Source organism: Microtus ochrogaster, chromosome 21 (assembly GCF_000317375.1).
Source record: "Microtus ochrogaster isolate Prairie Vole_2 chromosome 21, MicOch1.0, whole genome shotgun sequence".
In the NCBI taxonomy this organism is placed as follows: Eukaryota; Metazoa; Chordata; class Mammalia; order Rodentia; family Cricetidae; genus Microtus; species Microtus ochrogaster.
The window spans coordinates 35,869,317-35,891,272 of NC_022022.1; the positions used below are offsets into that span (position 1 = coordinate 35,869,317).

At 38.5% G+C, this 21,956-nt stretch overlaps 1 protein-coding gene across 6 annotated transcripts in view; it reads right to left on the reverse strand.

Annotated features, from left to right (window-relative positions):
* Positions 1-21,956, reverse strand: part of Pdlim5 (PDZ and LIM domain 5) — a 163,838-nt gene that overhangs the window by 20,416 nt on the left and 121,466 nt on the right. For all 6 annotated transcript variants that reach the window (XM_013350037.2, XM_026784095.1, XM_005357365.3 and 3 more), the window contains one exon: positions 599-773. In XM_013350037.2, the coding sequence (XP_013205491.1) occupies positions 599-773 (175 nt within the window). The remainder of the gene's footprint in view (positions 1-598; positions 774-21,956) is intronic.

Genomic DNA, 21,956 nt, shown 5'->3' on the forward strand with positions numbered 1-21,956 from the left:
TTTTAAAGGCCACTCATAAGAATGCTGAGATTTAATAAGCTCCGCTACAATATGATTAAAAGATCTCTGGGCATTTCCCTCTTTTTGGAATTTAAGAGACAATAAAATAGATTTGGAAGGAAATACTCTAAAGACGGAGGTGCTAACCCATTCTAATACTTATGGTGCCTGTGAAGAGATACAAAGGTCTACAATCACGGATTCTTCTCTAGGGCTCAAAGTTCTTTCTTTCGTGTTACAAGTCATTTTCCAAGTAAATGAAAGTCTTCATTTGTATAATTTGTAGAATAATGAGGTTGAGATAAATGATCTCAGAGTCCCTTCAAGCCTTACAATGTTAATTTTCTGAAGGGCTACTATATTAATGACTATTTTTCTAGATCTGGTAGAAATGAATAACTGACGCAATCAATATTTTAGTTTTATTTTTAGGGAGCCTGGGGTTACTTTTCATTAAAATTGATATGGTTATATACTTTAATCCTATCAGGGTTTTAGCAAGAATTTTTTACTAATAAAATTATACACATTAAAGACCATTAAAAAACAACCACATTGGTATTAAGTATTTTTGAAGAAAACTTCAAAACTGACTGACCTGATGACTTGATTGCAGTGGGCACACATGGGAGTTCGCTTGCCTGCTGGAATGTGCTCGGCTCTCTGCACCAGCGTGTCTTGGTCATTTGGCTGGGGTGGCCCCGCAGCTGAGTTCGCAGGTACCCCTGTACCTGAAGAAGTCGCGCTGTTTGTAATTCTTGCAGTAGAAGGCGCTAGAAGTTAAATACAAGAGAAGCAGAATGTGAACAAGCCGAATATGAACTTTTCAATAATAACAAATTACTGATATTGTAGTTAAACAGGTGAACAGAGAATATAAAGCCAAGGATTAGCACACAATATGAGTGACAGCCAGGGTGTGAATCTACTTCTTTCTTACTTTCACAAGGAGATATGGTAAGGTAACTATCATAGGTGACATATTTCTTTCCATCTCGATATCTCTGCTCACCTGAACTAATTAAGCTTAGTTGGAAATATATCACAGCATATAAGAAACTTCAGTGTGTTGAGGGTAAAGAGCTCACTCTATTTATTCTCTTCCAGTGTGTATTTCCCAAGATCACATCATCTGATACCAGACATGTAGCTAGTCACCCCGGACCATCCCCATCCTTCCTGAACAGTTCTGGTAAAAACAGTTCTAGATTTCATTAACTTTGTCTCCGCTTCTCTGTTCCTACAGTGCTTCCTATTGAGGTCCCAAATGTTTGCTTTCTGGAGCAGCTGCCAAAATGACTCATCTCCTTTATAGCCATTTTCCCAATGACCACTGAAGATTGCAATGCTGGAAACCACAACTCTGTAAAGGGTTGCAGGAGTCTCCCTGCTCTCTGACCGGTGAATGGAGCTCATGTCTCCCTTCCTGTGACATCCTCCTCAATGTCATTTTTCACCACTCTGCCTTCACCGAGTGCTACAGCAATACTAAACTGCCTCGCTTTTTCTTTCACATATGATCTTCTATGCACAGGCTGTCTTTGCTCCCAGGAATGCCATTATTTTCTATCCTTCTCCTTGTCTGCATAGCAACTACCATGTATGATGTAAGGCTCAACTCCTCTGTGAACTATTTCAGACCCACATCTACCACGGTTCCTTCCGCATAACAGATCAAATGTTTGTCTCCTAGGATCCCATAATTTTCCATGAATGCCTTAATTATTCTACTAAAACTTCTGTGTATCTTCTTCAACATAGCACATTCCCAAGAACTCTTAAGCCTATTCGCCAACAAATACAATCTCTGAAATGAATGAATAAACCAATGCATGAATAAGCCCAAATAGGTCTGAAACCAATGGAGAGACCTTTTCTTCACCTACAAGCAATTAAAGTCTAATGGACTAGAAAAGACACACATTTAAATATGGTTTAAAGGGAACAACTTAAATGAAAAGCATGTGCATAGAATACAAAACCAATATTGTGTGAAGCATATATTCTTCTATGCCCACACAAGTAAACAACACCTATTAAAGGTGTGACTAGAACTGTGTAAAATTAAGTAAGACAGCTATAAGGATGCTTCTCCTTTGTCGGAATAGAAGCTTTTTGAAAGGATTTGCACTTATAGATGCAGAAGCCCTGCACTTCTATGGTACTGTGTGCGTTGCTTGCTCTATGAAACAGAGCTTTCAACACTAGAGAGCTTGACATGGTTGGGAATGGGTTTCCACTCTCTTTGGATTACATATTCTCTTAAAAAATGGGACATTCCTGTCATATGTATTCACACATCTTCTTCCTTGGTACTTCATTTACTCTCACAGTACACTCCTACCTCGCCTCTATGGCTCTTCAGTTTCTGTGTGCAGGTTTGTTATCACCCGAAACTCTGGGAAGCGTTTTCCATGCTCAATCTGAAAGTCTTTACATTTAAAGCATATAAATGGGTCTCCTCTTGGGCGCATTACAGCTTTTCCTGAGAACCTCCCTTTTAAAAATCTCCCATGTAGGTGGGCACAGAGGGCAAGCATTCTGCCTCCCATGCCCCTAATGTGTCAAGCTCAGACTCTAGTTAACTGTTTCATAAAAACTGTTTTCGAGTCAATCCACCTGCCCCCCCCTTATCCAAACTGTACCTTAACATTTGAATTCCTGAAGTCTAAACAAGTTTCATCAATATTCCAGCAGCAATCTGTGACTTCTTCCATTTCCCCAGTTCTTGTGACACATGCTCAGTCGTGTACACACACACACACACACACACACACACACACACACCTATACACACACAGAGTTCAGGTTCCTTTCAGAAAACCATATTGGACCCCCACCTCGGTAACCTTCAGCCAATGAAATGTCCAGTAAGTGTTACTTACTTTACCTTGCTCTATTGTGCAAGATTATACCTATTTTACTCTCTTGTCCAAAGTCTTCCCTGACCACTGGAGGAGAAGTGCTCTCGTTCTCTTTAACATCTATCGCACCTTGCCTGGAGAATTCACATACGATTTGTCAAACTCCTGTTAATATCGTCTCTTCTCCAAGACAATTAGTTTCTTAAAATGGGTACAAAATACATACTCTTTTTTTTTTTTTTTTTTTGGCCAATAGAAAACTGCCTCAAGGATAGAAAGCGAAAAGACAATTAAACGGAAGAGAGAAGGTCACAGTTCACTTTGTTGTTTCTGCCCTTAAACTATACAGAAAGCTATTTCTCAAATGTGGATTAGGGTTAGGGTTTCAAATGGGGAAGTTACTAATTGGAAAATCTGGAAATCAGACCTCAAAGAGAATGAAACCCTTTCATCTACTGTATCACATTATCTATGCATAAGCCCTAAAGTACTGAGTCATCTGAACACTTTAAAGCAATCAACGAGTACAAAAATTCTCAAACAGCCACTGTAGAATGGGACATAACCCATCTGGCGCAGGCCTCAAGAAGGCACTAACTTATTTATATGAGAAGCACTTTTAATCACAAACCATGTGGCTGTATCTTAAATACAAATAAGAAGGCTCCAAGTCTTACTGCTTTCTGTTAGTCTCATGCCCACCACTTTGGTGTGCAGGAAATTCTCACACCCGTTTGCTGCTGTGTGCTAACACACTGGCTATCACACAAAGCTATGCAGTCTCTGTAACAACCAAGCCCTGAGCAGTTCCAAGGCAGCCTTACAATATGGATAAAATACTGTTTCTCCAGACTGAGTCTCACACTCCTCCAGTATGGGAGCCTGACATCTGAGCAATGACGAGCCATCCTATGGCTCGAGGCAGGATGAGGTGTAGGAGCATGAGGCACTGGGTGACAGAGACTGTAAAAAGTGAGTCCTATTCTCGTGGTAATTACTGCACCATCTCAGAAAAACAGTCTTCCAGACCACGGTTCAAACGTAATGAACCCATTGGAAAAATGAGCTACCTTGATGATAATTTACTTATCTATAACTGTTTTTCTTTCCTTGTACTTTATAGTAAGACCATCACATAGGAACAGGGAGTCAGATCCATTTCACAGTGTGGAAATATCAGCCACAAGTCAGCACAATGCCACAACCAGAGCCCTGGGAAGTGGGCTCCACTTTAGACTAGATTTCTTCTTCAATGTTAATCCTGAAGAATTTTCATTAAATCTAGATTCTTTTTGGAAGATCTCTACCTGACTAGAACTTTGTTTAAAGTATTTTCCTTTTATAATAAGCATATTTCAGCAAAACTCTCAGCTAATCACTGAGAATGTCTCTTTCATGAACTAAAATTGCGACCTGAGGTTTTTAAGGGTTATAAATGATGTAAATCCATATTTGATCTTCCTTTCTGCTTTACAGGACTTGGGGTCTACAGAGAATACCACCAAATGAGTTAGACAGGTATTAGATAATGTATCAGTATACTGGATGGCTCTCAGAATATACAAAAGGATTTGTTAAATTAGACAAAATACACAGAAAGAAAAGTAATTGAATTGATAGTTATAAAAATATTTGTCATGATGTATCTCTTTTAATCTGTGACTTCTTACATCTCCCCATTTCTTACCATACACACTCTTGCACACACACACACACACAAAACCATCCACACATCTATGGACTTTTGTTTATGTTAAAAAGTTAAAGGGAATAGAGAAGAACAGGACTGTTTCATCATTACAGTGTCGCTGTTAGTACTTAGCAGATCAAGAATGCACAGACAAAAAGGATAGTGATTACCCAAGGACATGGAATTAAGCAACTGGTCCATGAACTATTCAGCACTGAGCATTCTACTGGGCTTACCAGTATGAACAAGAACTACTTCTGCCTTCATGAAGTTTAAAGAAGGCCATGGACCAGTAAATAACTGATTTTGTTAACATCAGGAAGCAGTGTAGACAGGAAATGTTTCTCAAAGGCACAGGTGATGTGGCTTTGTGTCCCCATCCAAGGTGCTATGGTATGAGATGGTGGTAGACCCTCTAATAGGTGGAGCTTAGTAGGAGTTTGGTAGGAGCATGGTCTCTTGATATTGGCTGTTAGGTGATTGGGCTTCCTCTGCCACATGCCCCTGCCACAATGAGACTTCATCACAGTGAATGCTTTGATTCACTATAATACAAAGGCATGACAGAAATCTGGAAGTACTAATTCAGTGATAAGTTTAGGAAGGGCTAATCATAATCAAGTTGATTAACTTCCACTCTTTTAACTTTTAATTTCCTTATAGCACTGCCCTAGTTAGCTTCAGTTGTCCACCTGACAGAGTCTGGGGTCATCTGAAGTCATCTCAATTGAGGACCACTCAATCAAGGAATTGCCCAGATCAGGCTGGCCTGTGGCATAATCTGTGAGGGAGTCTTGATTGATGACTGAGGTGAAGGGGACCAGCCCACTGTGGGTGGCACCATACCTAGTCAGGTGGCCCTGAGATAAATAAGGGTAAGAAAGCCTGAGAGAAAGCAGAAGAACAAGTCAGCAAGCAGCCTTTGTCCAAGGTTTCTGTCTTAATTCCTGCTCTAGCCTCTCTCAACGATGGACTGTGATCTGGAAGTCTAAACCACGTAACCCTTTCCTCCTCAAATTGCCTCTGTTCAGAGTGCTTTATCACAGCAACAGAGATCAAACTACAAAATGAGCATACTTGGATAATTCAGGAATAATGTATGAAAGCATTATTTCCCCCCTTTCGCTTATAAAACCATTACTCAAAATACAGCAAACTTGTTCTAGTGCCTCTAACAGTTTAGATTATATTTAGATTAAGATAATATTTAGATATTTAGATTAAGACATTAGCATATTCTATAATAGGCTATCTTATATTCCACAATGATAGTTTTTTATTTCTGTAAACATGACTACCTATTCTTTAAGTCATTAAAGGTAATACATGCAAAATTCTTTAAATAAAGCATATGTATATAAGGTGGGGTATCTTATGTTTAAAAAACATTTAAAGGGAGTATGTATTTGTGTTTGTATATTTATGAATAAATAAGCAAAATAAATTTATGATAATTAACCTATAAATAACCATAAAACTGTAGTTCCTTATAAAAATCGTGTAATATTTTATTTTCACTGTCAGAAGCACGAGGCTGATATTGAAAATGTTAATAAATATGAATGTTTCCAGATAGGAAAAGAGACAGGTATCCACTGCTCCAACAAAACAGAAGTCATATATGAGTTATGATGTGAAAAATAACTGCTTGAATGGCAAAGGCTATTCTTACTAGAAATACAGAGGCTAATCAGGGCTCATATAAATAACCGGTCCTTATTGAAGTGACACTCTTTCACTCCTGGGGAGAGAAAGACATAGAAACTGGGAACACACGTGCATGTGACTGTGGACAGCGAGTCTTACTCCTCTGCCCCTTCTCCAACCATCTTAAACATATGGTGGCCAAGAGAAAATGCACAGGGTCTGTGCACTCTTTTCTATCAAGCTCCTTATGTTGAAAGCATAAATAGCAGTCTACTTTTCATAATCCAGGCATGAAATCATATCCAGCAAAATGGAAAACATTAAGCTAAAGATCTAAGATCAGAGGACATTCTGGGGTTTGTGTAATTTTTATGAAATGGAATAAAAGACTTGCTTAATTCAATGATTAGAAGCTAAATTGGACAGATTACACTATTCTCATCTATCTCAGCAGGGGAGAATGCTGGCATGTATGCCATGAAGAATTGAAACAGGTGCATATAAGGCTAAGTATCAAGTGTCCACAGCTCCATGAGGACGGGTTCTTCCGTTAGCACCACCCTTTCAACTCTAAGAACTCAGATTAAACTGGATCTAGAAAGTCATAATTAAAGTGAATATAGAGACTTGGATTAGGTACCACTCTCTTTTAATTTTTTTTATATTGCATGTAACCAAATATCAGTCAGTACACAGATGACTGTTTTTCTCTATTGAGTTTACAAAAAAGTTTTATTTCAGTCAGTTACAATTACATAGCAGTTAAAAACATAAGCCGTAAACACAGAGGGTTTTAGTACCATTAGCTGAAGTCAACAAATAACTCATTTATCATAATATGCACAGCATTTTCTGAATAATTATCATTGCTGTGTGACATATGGGGTGGGAAGACAAGTTCATGCTTTAATTGTGAGGACCAGTGATATTCATAAAAAAATGATAAATGGGAGCAAAGAAAAGAAACAAAAAAGAACCCAGATAAAATATTTATTTTTTAAAAATCAAGAAAACTTATTTAGCTTGTGTCTGTATGTGTGTGTGCCACGGTATGCATGAGGAGGTGAGATTAAAGCTGCGGGAGTCAGTTCTCTCGTGGGTTCCTAGGTAACAAAGGAAGCTTAGCTGGGTTGATGGCAGCACCTTTAACTGCTTAGCAATCTTACCAGCACAAACATTACTTTAAAAAGCAAAACCAAAGTGTAACCTATAGCCTCAGGAATATTAAAAAGGATTGCTAAACTTACCTGAAGGCTTGGGAGACAGCTCAGTTTTTAAAGTGATTGCCATGCAAGCATGAGAACTCGAGTTTGAATACCCTGCACCCACATAAAAAGCCAGGCATGGTGACAAATGCCTGTAATCCTAGCCCTGGGGAAGTAAAGACATCCCTAGTGCTCGCTGGCTAGCCAGTCTAGATAACCAGGGAGGAGACCCTGTGTGATGGCTATTCTTGGCTGCCAACCTGACTATTGGAATGAATTAAAATTCACATGCCTGGGTATACCTATGGGGGATCTTTTTCTTTTCTTTTTTCCTAATACAACTTTCTACTGATTCTTTGTGGATTTCACAACATCTATCTTGATATCTCAATTATACTCATCTCCCCATCCTTTCACATCCACCATCTGCCCTTTAAGATAAAACAAAGTAAAATTTGAAAGAAAAGGAAAAGAAAAATCTCATCATGGAAGCTGTAGTGTGACGTGGTGCATCAGAGAGTTTATCCTTTAGTCCATATATCTTTACTTGCAAGTGTTCACTGCAAGGAGTCACTGATCTGTTTGAGGCTTCTGGTTTCTACCACACTATCTATACCGGGCCCTCACTGGGACTCCTCTTGGATATCCTGTGGCTATTCTGTGTCATAGAGATCCTGCAGCTTTGGGTCTGCAGGACTGGCCCCTTCATGTGCCCCAGCAGTTCATAAATGGGGTGAATGTTGGGGTGGGCCAACTCATAGCCCCAGTTCTGGGCCTGAGTGGTAGCTGGGTTGATCAGTCCCATGAAATCATTTGAAGCGGGAAGACTCACTTAATCCAGATCCACCTTTAATCGGGGCCACTCCTTCTGGTGGCGGCCTACATAATGGATATGAAAGAAGGAAGCTCTCTTGCTCTCTCTCTGTCTCTGTCTCTCTCTCTCTCTGCCTACTTCTGCTCACTCTTGCTGCCAAGTCTATTCCTTCACTGCTATTAGAGCCTATTTCTTTGGGATTCTGGAGTATACTAAAGACCAGTTGAAACATTCAGCCCAGTGGATATAACAACTACAGGATTCTTGGACCGTTTCTTTGTAGACAGTCATTGTTGGACTAGTTGAACCACAACCTGTAAGCCATTCTAAGAAATTCCTCATATATATGTACACACTCAGTCACACACACACACACACACACACACACACACACACACACACACATTTTCTACAAGTTGTAAGTTCTGTTCATCTAGAGAACCCTGATACACCCTGTTTTAAAAAACAAAAGGGGCAGCTACTAAGGAAAACATGGCATTGACCTTCATCCTCAATACATACAAACATATGTGCACACGTGTACACACACAAATGGATATGAAATTTCTAACTGGGTATGGTGCTTCTGTCCTGCAAGCTTACCATTGGGATTTGAGGCAGAAGGATCATGAGTTCAAGGTCAACTTTAGCTACACAGTGAGTTTGAGACAGACCTGACAACATAAGACTTGGTTTCAAATGACTATAAAAAAATAATTGTATAATTTGTCTCATATTTGGATAAGAAAACATGTAAGTGTATACATTAAGACTATTTCATTATTTTCAAAGATGCTATATAAATAATTTCACCATTTTCTCAAAAAGAAAAGCAGCCTAACCTGAAAGCAAAGGAAGGAAGAGAAGTAGGAGTCATGTTCCCTTATACACAGTGTCCTCACTAGGTAGACAAAATGATTGATGCAAAAAAAAAAAAATAGAAAAGAAAATGCAAGATTTTATCATGTTAAATGATACTGTTTTCAAAGCTGAAACATTAGAAAAGCCATCATTGGGGCTCAGTTTCCCAATCTGGAAGACAATAACTAACACAAAATGTAAAAAAAAAAAAATTATATAGTGAAGCCTTGTAAACAAAGCATTGACTACATTATGGGGTGTGCACAGAATGCTTCCCAATGTCAGGTGCTGAACTCTGACAAGGGACTTCATATTATTAACTCAGCCATTCATTCAACCACTACCAGGAGGCCAGACCCAGTATCTATACCAAGAACTCTACTAGAAAGCTATACCTAGGGATAAGCACCTGCCTCTGAACATCTTCTGGAGGTTGATCCTGATGAGGCAATAAAGTAATCACAGGCGAAATAGAGTTAGTGCTGTAAAAGGTGCTTCCAGGTCCCTGGAAAGTTTGGATCTACTGAGCAGAATTAAGAAGCATAACATTTTCCTCATACACATGGTTTGAATCCAGAGTTGGGGTTTTTCTATAAAGAACCGTCAAGTTACTAGTTCAGATTTCATGTGACTGTTGACTCTTTTGCAAATGTGATGGTTTGAATAAAAATGGCTCCCATAGGCTCGCAGGAAGGGGCACTGTTAATGGCACTTGGAATAAGTATTTTTATTACTGGGGCTGGGCTTTGAGGTTTCAGATGCTCAAGCCAGGGCCAGTGTCACTCTCTCTCCCCAGTGCCTGCTGATACGTATGTAGAACACTCAGCAACCTATCCAGCACCATGTCTGCCTGCATGCCACCATGCTTCCTGCTGTGATAATGAACATACTAGCCCAATTAAATGTTTTCTTTTATAAGATCTGCCATAGTCATGTTGTCTTTTTGCGGAAATAAAACCCAACTAAGACAGTAAATATTCAACTATGCCCCTGAAGCCTGAAAACAGCCCTGGATGGTATGTAAAGAAGTGAGCATGGCTTCTCTTTGATAAAACTTTGTTTACAAAACTAGACCGCAGGTGGGGCAGATGTGATCAAGGGCGCTTGAACCACATACATGAACTAATAAGAGTAGCAACTCTTTAGGAAAAGCATTTATAACTGAACCTAGGCATTTGTCTTTAAAAAGATTAATATGCTAGCATGAAATAAAAATGGGGAGAAAGGAGGGCTATATGAGGGTAACCAGCACATTCTCCGCATAACATCCCAATTCTGACAGAAGGGGACAACTTCACTCAGGCCTTTGTGGCAAGTGACGTAGAAATGTAGAGGGCAGATGGCAATAAAACATTATTAGAAGAGATGAAATTCATGCAACTGGTAGCAGTTTACTTACTCATACAAAAATTTAAAAATAGAACCAATAAATCTATCCATCTTAGCTAAGCAAATCTAGTTATTTCGATTTATTAGTGTAGCACAAAGCCTAAAATGAGATTTGGGGTGGTTGTAGCAGCAGTAACTTCCTTTCTCACCCATATCTACTTTAGCTTTCAAATGAAGATAGAATTTATATCCACTTACAGCTGAGATGAACATTATTCAGTCTTTGATCTAATCAAATCTCACAAACAAATGAGTCTTTCTTGGAGAGAAAAATAACATATCAAATCAAACCCATGCTCTATCGACCCACAATAAAGTAAAAAGCTGTATTTTACTTCTAAAATACCCCCACAGCATATGAAAATGGGGGTGAATTAACTAGAATCGTAGCTGAAACATCTGAATTTTAAACATGAAGTTTAGATGCAAAGAATATGCCACTCAAAGCAGATTTCAGCAGTTGCCAGGCACATAGTTAATTCTAACTGTCCTAAAAAGAATTCTTTCTATGCTAGTTCTACAAGATCTAGTCCTTCTTAAGTAATCTAGTCCTTAAGTAATCTAGTCCTTCTTAAGTAATCACCGATGTTCTTCTAACACAAGAAATGTGCTGTCTTGGGTCAAAGTAAGAGTTCGTCATATTATAAATTGAATAGTTCCTTTTATTTTTCTCAGAGCCTGTAAATGTAATGACTTCAAGTGTAGTCTTGATAATTTTTGAAATGGAAAATACCATTAAAATGATTACTGCTAACGATCAAGGATATCTACCATTTTAGTGTTAGCTGATGCAGTTTGTTTCTTTCTAGGCCGCCACTGCATTCAAGTAGGCCAATGAGTTCTCCTTCAACAAAATAAGAGGAACTAAAGGCAAGTAAGCACACTGTAAACTACGTTTTGTCATTTTCCTTTTACATCTGACTGCACCAAATTTACTATTCCCTAAAATATTTCTAAGTGATAACACTTTTATATTACATAATACAAACAAGCTTCTTTGTATTGTACTTGCCAAAACTACAACTTATATTTTTTTAGAAAGCATTGATTTTTATACTTTTACAACACAATCACCATCAATTAAGATCCCTTGCTTTTACTGCATATTAAACCCTTTTGGCATCAAAACAAGAAAAGCAAGTCAATGGTGGGGAGATAACGTAGTAAAGTGTTCCTTGTGCAAGCAGCAAGCAAGAGCTCGGCACATATGCAAAAAAAACAAACAAGTGGAATATTCCTGTAACCCCAGCAATGGGGAGAAGTGAGGACACAATCTAGTTAAAATTGTGACTTCAGGTTCAGTGAGAGACCCTGTCATAAAAACATAAAATAGAGAATAAGAAGACACTGAATGCCAACCTTTGTCCTCCACAGGGGCATGTATAGACAAGCACACCCACACAAGTGTGCTTACACACTCATGTACCACATATACTCACACATAAAAAAGAAAACAAAGCAAACTATTAATTAAAACTGTGTCACTGATTGATAGAAAGAGAAGGTTGGGAAAGCCGGGTGTACAAGCATCTGTTTGTAATCTCAGCACCTGGGAGAACAGGAATAAGGTGAATTTGAGGCCAACAAAGTCTACAGAGCAAGTCTCCCCTTAAAATGACATGGACATCGATATTTTTTCAATATACAATATCAGAAGTTAGGAACACTGAACACTAAAATGACACATGGCCACCATGTTTGAGCTAGATGCCTTTGTTTTTTTCTGATACCTGCATAGATGCATTTAATAATAAAAGCTTTTTTAAAAAAAGGCATCCATTCATTTCTTGGCACGGTCAGCAGACATGAAAGTAAACAAGGCTCACCTGGGAGTTATGTGTACATACAATTAAAGAAAGCATACAGGTGATGCTGTCCTAACATGTAAGAACTGCTACTAAAAACAGCAAACTGAAAAGTTTCAGAAAAGCCAACATTACTGTGAGAGGAAATGTGTTGAACAGTTTTAAGTCAACTTGACACAAGCTAAAGTCATCTGAGTGGAGGGAACGTTAATTAAGAAAATGCCTCCGTAAGACAGGACTGTAGGCAAGCCTGTAGGACATTTTCTTAATTAGTAACTAATGGGAAGGGCCCAGCCCATTGTGGGTGGTGCCATCCCTAGGTTGGTAGTCCTGGGTTCTATAAGAAAGCAGGCTCAGCAAGCCATGTTGAGCAAGCCAGTAAGCAGCATAGTCTTTGCATCAGTGCCTGCCTCCAGGATCCTGCCCTGTCTGAGTTCCTGTCCTGACTTCCTTCAGTGATGAACTGCTTTGGAAGTGTGAACCAAATAAGCCATTTCCTCTCCAAGTTGCTTAGGTCATAGTGTTTTGTGCAGCAACAAAAGCACTAGGCTGGAAAATAACAAAATATTTCATTTTTAATGACTCTTTTACTTATAAAAATTTCCAAACAAAAAACTCTGAATTGAGTATTAATTCATATATAGTTCAATGATTTGGGGAAAGGAAATCTAAGGAATTTATCAAGATACTAATGTTAATAAACTTATTGAGTATCACCTGCAGATCCCATCAAAGATTCTGAAGATGAGAAAGAAGGAAATATATATTAGGAAAAATAAATGCATATGCAAAAGAAAAAGCTGCATAAATCAGGCCATCATTAAAAGTAAGCTTCAGTTTATTTTGAATGAAGTGCAAGATGCAGCCAATCCAGATTTATATGGTGCAACTTGGCACATTACATTAAAAACCAAGTATATAGTCAGCCAATTGTCTATGCCATGGTCTCAATTGCTTAGAACTAATCATAACCGTTTAGTGTCTGTGGTAGTTTGAATACAAAGTATTCCTGGAGTCTCATAGGGAGTGGCACTACTAGGAGGGTGTGGTTTTGTTGGAGTGGGGATGGCTTTCTTGGAGGAAGTGTGTCACTGTTGCGCAGGAGCTGAGGTTTCCTATGCACTGGATACCATCCAGTGTTTCAGTCGATTTCGGTTGCCTACAAGATGTAGGACTCTTAGCTACTACTCCAGCACATATCTGCCTCCACCCTATCATGCTCCCTGCCATAATGATAATGAACAGAACCTCTAAAACTAAAGTCACCCCCATTGGCTGTTTTCTTTAAGAGTTGCCATGGTCATGGTGTCTTTTCACAGCAATGGATACTCTAAGACAGTGTCCATGGGAGATCTGCTTTAGAACCCCCGTAGATACTCAAATCTTCAGATGCACAAGCTCCTCATGTAACAGGCATTGTACTTGACTATAAACTAAGCATGTCTTTAAACTACCTCAGATCCTTAGGGATGCTGCAAATGCCATGCAAATAGCTGTTACGCTACTGTACTGTTAAGGGAATGATAACAAAGAAAATGTGTATTTTCAGTTTGGATACATTTTTTTCCTTGCAGCATTTAAGTCCTAGTCTGACTAAATCCATGGAGGTAGATTCCTGGATACAGGAGTGAGACGGAGATAGGATGAACATCTTCTTTCTCGAAGCTACACATGATCACTCTGCCAGTGTTTTAGAATATGATGCACAAGTACTGTATCACACAGTATTTTCCCTAGGAAAACAGGGTTTAAAATGTCGGAGTCAGGTAAAGATGCTAAGGTCGCAGGTCTGTGTACCCTGGAACTCTTTCCATTCCTATTGTCAGTGCCTAGGGTGACTGATATCCATCATCAAACCTCTATCTATGCTGGAGCACCTAAATAACTTCTAACCCAGGGTTCTGGACTCCATTCTTAGTCACTACAGAGAAATCAGTGTGGTCTGTTAAGCACATTAAAGCTATACTGATCTGTCAATAGAGCAAATCTGACTCCACTAATACAGATTGCAGATCTTGTAATAGCTTCCTTCCAGAAGCAAGCCCACACTGATATCTCCAAGTACTTTCTGGCCAGGTTCCCCATTAATCCAATAACTCTACTTTTTCTCTTGCCACTAAAACACCCTGAACAACTTGCACTTCCTTTAAGAAATCAAACTCTTGAGGTTTTTGCTTTTGTTTTGTGTGTGTATGCATGATATTCCTGAGTAAAATAAAATTTCACCATAAGCAAATGTATTTTTCAACTCCAAACTGTATTCTTTATTCAAGTCATTTCTACTCCCTTTCACAGACTTCTATGTCTTCTGACCCAGGCCCTATAATCAGACTTAACTTTTCTGTATATATCTGTTGCCCATTTCTATGCAATATAGTGGTGCTTTGCATCCAAATTTGCTGTTCAAAGTAAGGTGAGCCCAAATCCTTAATATTCCCATTGTGCTCCATTGCTTGGCTCCTTAGGTACAATGAATTCCTTATTTTTTTAAGAGAAAGAAAATTGTCGTGGGATATTTGTACCCTGTGTGAGGATGTATTGCTGTGATTGGTGTAATAAAAACCTGAACAGCCAATAGCTAGGCAGGAGCAATAGGTGGAATTTTTGGACACAGACAGAGAAAGAAACTGGGAGGAAAAATCTAGGTGATGGCTTCACTAGTAGACTTGAACCAAATAGGATGTCATACTAAGAGATAACCAAGACATGTGGCAGAAGTAGATTTTATATATATGGGTTACTTAAGTTATAAGAGCTAGTTGGGGAAAAACCCTAAGCTAAGGCCAAACTTTCATTATATTTAAGTCTCTAAGCCATTATTTTTAGGCTGGTGTTCAAAGGTAATCCAACAAGAAAGCCTGCTATAGTAAATCTGGTCATGGTTACAGAACTGCTAATATTTTGAATTATTGGACATAGAAGACAGCACCAATTACAGCTTATGTTCACCACCTTTAATTTAATGCTTCATGAGACTAACATGCTCTTGTCCTTAGTTCTTTGGTGTTTTTAAATAGTTTCTTGGTCAGATACTGCTTTTGTCTTTGTTCAGTAGCCCTTAAAGGAATGCCAAGCCCAAAAGGAATGTTCTATCCCCAAAATTACATGAAGAGTTCCAAAATAAGACAATTTGGTCTGTGCACTCACTCACTGGCATTTACCAAAGGAACTGCCACACATAGGGAAGGTGCTTTAAAGCAAGGATTGGTAAGCCTTGGCCTGGCCCTTCATAGGCTATATAAACAGTGGTAGAAGACACACACAAACAATTAAAATGAGTGTGACGAATTCAATGGTAAAGACATTACCAAAGCTGTATAGGAGAAAGAATAAGTGCCTAGCCAGAGAGCTCAATGACATTGTACAAAGTGGCAAACCGTCTTTGAACAGAAGAGCTTGGGAGTAGGGGGCCAGGCGAAGTCTTTCACACAAGAGTAGCCTGTATAAGGCATAGGGGTTTGTGCATAAAGAATGTTAGGAACCTTAGCAGGACGGAGCTACACGATTACAAAATGAGGCTGCAGAAGACAGTGGAGGTGAGGAGGGAACTGACTGAGGGCCCCACGAAGAAGTCACACTGTCTGCAGCAGGAAGCTCAAAAACATCTGCAGATACTGAAGTTTTGTGACATCTGTTTTGTTGGCTCATAACAGTGTAAATAATGGGCACTGTTAAGAAAGGATCAAAGGGTGGAATCCAAACCCTTCTTGCCCTATCTTTTACACACCAAGCATGTCAATACATCAGATCATCCGTTCAAACAGTGCTACAAAGGTACTTCAAGAGCCTTATTTTAACAAAGAAATTGTAGAGTCTAAAGTGTTAGGCACAGAGCTGGGCACAGTGGTACAAACCTACAATCATAACTGCTATGGAAGTGTCGGCAGAGGAATCTCCATACAATGAGACCCTGCTAAAAACCAGAAACAGAAAACTGAAAAGGCTAGCTCTCTAAAACTCAGGTCCCGTGGTCACACATCATACACACCAGAGCCAAAATCACCACAAAACCGAGTTCAATGAACAACGGAGCCTGGCCTAGTAAGGTACTGCTTGTAGTCTAGCAAATTCATTCTCATTCTGTGTTTGATTAAGCTAATTAATGTATGCCAACACAAAGTGGCCCTTTGTGCCTTCTTGAAAATATGCTTTACTATATTTGGTAAGACAGTAATATTTTTATACATGTATTTGCATCTAGTGAGCTAAATTTACCTAATCTGGTAATCATAACTTACTAGGAATCTAGAAAAAGCATTACATAGCAAATTAGGTCACCTACAAAAACACAGAAATACATTTTTAAACTCTTACTATTAAATCTACAAAGGTTTAAAAATATTCATCTAACCATTTATTTATATACAATATGAAGGCGTTCATGAATAAAAATTTAATAGATATATAAATACTGAAGGATATAGCTCAGTGCTATAGCAGATGCCTAGCACGTGCAAGACCCTGGGTATAACCCGGGATCTGGAAACAAATAAAAGTGAATTCAATATAGGTTTTTTTAAAAGCTACATCTATAGTGGTAATATGGATGCTATATAATTGTAAGATTTCCGAATGCTGAAAATGCTTAATGCATCCCTCATTATATTAAGTTACATTAAAAAGTTGATTATGGTACTATCAAATTGCTAAAAGTATTTTGAAAAGTTACCTTAAAACTAAATTACATTCATTTCATGTGTTTGACTCTTTTCATTTTTTTTTTTACCTTTCTGAGTTGTCAGATTAAGATTTTGAAAATAACTATGGGGAGATAGCCATAATTATCTCTAGAAAACTACCAGCCAAGCTATAGTTTTTAAAATTAAGCTTTTAAGTGTTAAAAAGCTTTTTTAAAGTATAAAATTAAGATATAAACAGATCATATGTAAATCATTCCTAAAGCACAGAAACTGGATTGCCTTGATGTACATACATAATATTAAAACGCTTACTCCAGTTTACTTTCAAAATGGCCTTAAAGTTAAAGAGTAAATGTGATAGCCCTGCATGCATTTTCTTGCATGTGTAATGTGAAACATTTGCAAATTTGTTGTTGTTTTAATAACTGTGTGGCATTCAGTCTTAGTGAATCTATATATAGTCTACAACTTTATCTAGGGTATTCACTGGTCCTGTCCATCAGTTAGGGAAAAAGTATATCAATGTAACTAAAATTTGAAATTATCTTTTATGTTCCATTTTCACCACTGTTGTTAGATTTAGTTAAATGTATAGGATCATCAATGTTCGTCAGAAATATATAGATAAAAGATGTTTAGTTTTGTTAAAAATAACAACAAAAAAAACCCAGAAATCTCAATTCTGACAATCAACAAGAAAAAAAATCACATTTTAATGTACTATTTCTCTAGAGTCAAGTCACTATTTCTAAAAAGATCATTACATGTTATTCATGAAAATCATTTCACAAAGATGAGCAAGCAGATGGTAGTATTGCTGCTGACAACTCAGAACTCGACTTGGATTCTTACTTCTTTTGTATCTTAATATTTTCATCTAGACTATAAACATTTAAATACTTTGCATCCAGAAGGAGGGGGAGCACGAGCAAGGATCTCAGGACCGCGAGGGGTACACCCACACACTGAGACAATGGGGATGATCTTTCGGGAATTCACCAAGACCAGCTAGCCTGGGTCTGAAAAAGCATGGAATAAAACCGGACTTACAGAGCAGACAATGAGGACTACTGAGAACTCAAAAACAATGGCAATGGGTTTTTGATCCTACTGCACATACTGGCTTTGGGGGAGCCTAGGCAGTTTGGATGCTCAATTTACTAAACCTGGATGGAGGTGGGTGGTCCTTGGACTTCTCACAGGTCAGGGAACCCTGATTGCTCTTCAAGCTGATGAGGGAAAGGGACTTGATCGGGGGAGGGGGAGGGAAATGGGAGGCGGTGGCGGGGAGGAGGCAGAAATCCTTAATAAATAAATAAATTAAAAAAAAATAAATACTTTGCATCCTAACATATTTAGCTTTTTGTGAATGGCTTACAGTAATGAAATGGGGTGGCCGTGATGATGAGGTATACGTTAAACTATACGCATAAGCTAACTTAAACTATAATGCTGCCACACGCACACTGTGCTGGCCTAGTATTACTGTGGCTCTGAAAGGGGACTGAATACTACAAACTATCACCACCACAAGAAAAGCACCTGGGATTTAAAGACAGAACTTCAGGAGACTTAGAGGAGCAAAGCAAAAGTTGAGAATTCACCAGAAGGTCTCATTATTTCCATGAATCTTTGTAATGATGTCCTTCTTTGGATTTGATTTTTTTACCTTTTCATTTAAAAGTACATGACCAATTCAATAAAAAGCACAACTGAAATACATTTTTAAAATCAGAGTCTTTCAAACTATTTTTTAAACTGTAATACAAAGTAAGAAAGATACTTCCTCACCGTTTAACACAAAACATATCTGTGCTAGCTTGTGAAAATATACCCATTTTCTTACGTAGGTATATGTGTATCAAGAGCATGTTTGTAAAATGACAATTACTCATAGTATTTTAATAGCACATCAAAACACTCTGGTATCTTCTACACCATTCCATTTCATTTTGGGAGCAAGCTGGCATGAGACAAGACTACAAAATTCCAAAACAATAAACTGATAGATCGTTTAAGAAATGGAAGTGTTATTAGTGATTTGATCATCAAACACTGTATACATGTGCCAAATTATCAGAATGTACCCCATAAACGTGTACAAATAAGTCCCAACAGACATAAAGCCAAAGTAAATGCTATCTCTGAGATATTAAACTTTTGATTTCAGAATCAACTGGGCTGACCTGACTGGAACTCGGTGACTTTGATCCTCTCTCCAAGACAACTGTTGGATTATTTTAAAATAATTCACTTGGTGGCAGGGTAAGAACAAATCTTTTTCTTTCCTCGCTAGAAACTAGAGCAAAGCTATGGCTGAACTAGAAAAACAAGAGTGAAGCTCTTAGTGTGGAGGCAGCAACGTCACCGGCTTTAATGCTGGGCGCCACACGGCCCAGTGACCTGCACAGTCAGGTTCTGCAGCTCTTTGACCTGCATTGCTACTTTCACAGGCGAAGTAAAGATCCACCAGCCATGTCCTAATTCCAAAGGACTTTCAAATCTTCTTTAGGAAACCCTTATAGCTGTCAAATACAATAGATTCTAAAGCGGTTTCTTTTTGTGTTTTTTTCAATGACGTACTTCCAGGTACACTATATTAAAAACGAAAGAGCCTGGTAATTAGATTTTTTTTTTAACTCTACAACATAATGTAAACTAATTAGCATTCACCAGTAAAAAAACACTAAGTGCTTATTTTTAGGTCCTTGGACTAAGATAACAGAATTATCTCAAAAGTATTTCCTAATTTGAGCTAAGGGTCATGATGTAATTCAATTACAATTCACAACAGAAAAATATTTGGTAATACTGTTTTATGTTATATGATATTTACCAGGTTACAATATTTCTCATATTAAATTACCTATGGTTTTTACAAAAATATTATGTTTTAAACACTAAGCATACGGGTCATGATTACAGGTGCTTGTTGTTGCCTGATTTGATTACGGTCTAATAAGACTCACTGGAGAAGGGTTCTAGCGCCCTCTTGTGGTCATTTTCATGTACTGTTTCCTTCAGGGATTCTTACTTGAACTACCATAACCATCATCTATGTCTTCTATCTGCACTTCAGTTTCGACCTCAGGAATTTAGTACTTTTTATTTTATAAGGCAATGTCCTGTCACCTTCCAATTACATCAAAGCCATGTTTTTCTTAAAATTGTTTTTGGCATTAAATGCACATATATAGTAACTACAGTGAGTCCCTGTCATCAGACAAGGTCTGAAATAAATGGAAATAACCCAGTATGGCTATGCTTTATCACATTTCCCTCCCAAAGGAATGGGTTCTGCCATCCCCATGGCCCACAGGTATCAGCAGCCAGCATTAGTCTGAGCATTTTGCTTTTAGAAATAATACAGCCATCTAACTTCTTTTAAAGAAGTCTGTATCATATGCAATCACCTAGCCTCTTTCCATCACAGCACAGCCACAGCCAGCTCTCCGTGCTGAAGTTTCTATATTGGCAAGTTCAGCCAACCATGGGTAAAAAGTGTCTGTGGAAAAAAGAAGTATGTACTAACCATCTACATCATATTTCCTAAACATTACAGTGCAGCAGTGTTTGCACATTCCTGACACTGCATTGAGCAGGTAACCTAGGAACAGGCTAAAGCAGAAGCATAGATGTATACTTTGGGGACCCACTGAGCTTCAAGGGTTGGAAGCATGAACATGGTGGAGGACCACTTACTTGACTATGGCCAACTTAATTAGTGGCGACACCACTAACAAAGATAGTGTGCCCATCCATAGCAACTCACTAACTGTGACCAGCTTCCCAGGAAGGGGTGGGCGGGGCCTCATGAGCCTCCTTCAACCAGTCCAGAATAGGGAGGGGCCCAGTCTAGTGTCAGTCTTGCGCGTGTAACCCTGGAATTGCTCTTGGTTAGTGGGAAAAGCAGGGAGGACACAAAAGATCTGGACCAGGTAAAGAGTTCCTGAATAGGACTCCAGCTATTTAGAAACTAAGGCCAATAACTGACAAATGGGATTCTATGAAATTAAAAGGCTTTTCTACATTAAAGGAAATCTCCAATCAAGTAAAGGGGCCCCTACAGAACAAGAAAACACTTTTAGATCTAATAGAAGGCTGATATCTAGAGCAGACCAAAAAAAAAAAAAAACCCTAAACATCAAATAATAAGCAACCCAACCCCCAAATGGGCATTAGAACTGAAAAGAGTTTCTTTGCGAGAAGAAATACAAATGGCTAATAACGTGTTCAACATCTTTGGCCATCAGGGAATGCAAATATTATGTCATTTACAATAAGGGATTTGTGCATCTGCAAGTGAGCTTTTGCTCAATCTTCCATGCATACTGAGGGGCAAAAAATGCTTTTAGCTTCTCCACAGAATCAACAGCATGTTACAAAGTACGTTAAGTAGCAACACAATAATGAGGGTCTGAGACATAGCAACAGCTCTCATGGCAAAAGAGAAAAAAAAATGCTTGATAAATACTAGAACAGACAGCCAGCTCACATTAGTTACTGTGAGAATTAGGAGTGGGATCCAAAGTTCACAATTTGCTGCTGATGACTGAGTGGATGTGCCATTGCCCAGGGTAGGAAATCACATGTTCAGACACACTGCATTTGTTGTTATCATAGCACAGCAAACATGTCAATGGGCTTGAGGATACTTGAGATCATTAGATACAAGATTGAAAAAAATGGCCAGATAGTAAAAAGAACTTATGTGACACCATCATCCAGGAGGAGGGAAAAAACAAGAAGGTGTAAAGCTGAATTGGGGCTGGCAACATTTTTGTGTAGTTTCACCCTTCATTTAAGAGAGGGAGTGTGTGAGAGTTAGTGTGTGTGTGTGTGTGTGAGAGAGAGAGAGAGAGAGATAGAGAGAGTTAGTGTGTGTGTGTGTGTGTGAGTGAGAGAGAGTTAGTGTGTGTGAGAGATAGATAGATAGATAGATAGATAGATAGATAGATAGATAGATAGATAGATAGATAGATAGATAGATAGAGAGTTTGTGTGTGTGTGTGTGTGAGAGAGAGAGAGAGAGAGAGAGAGA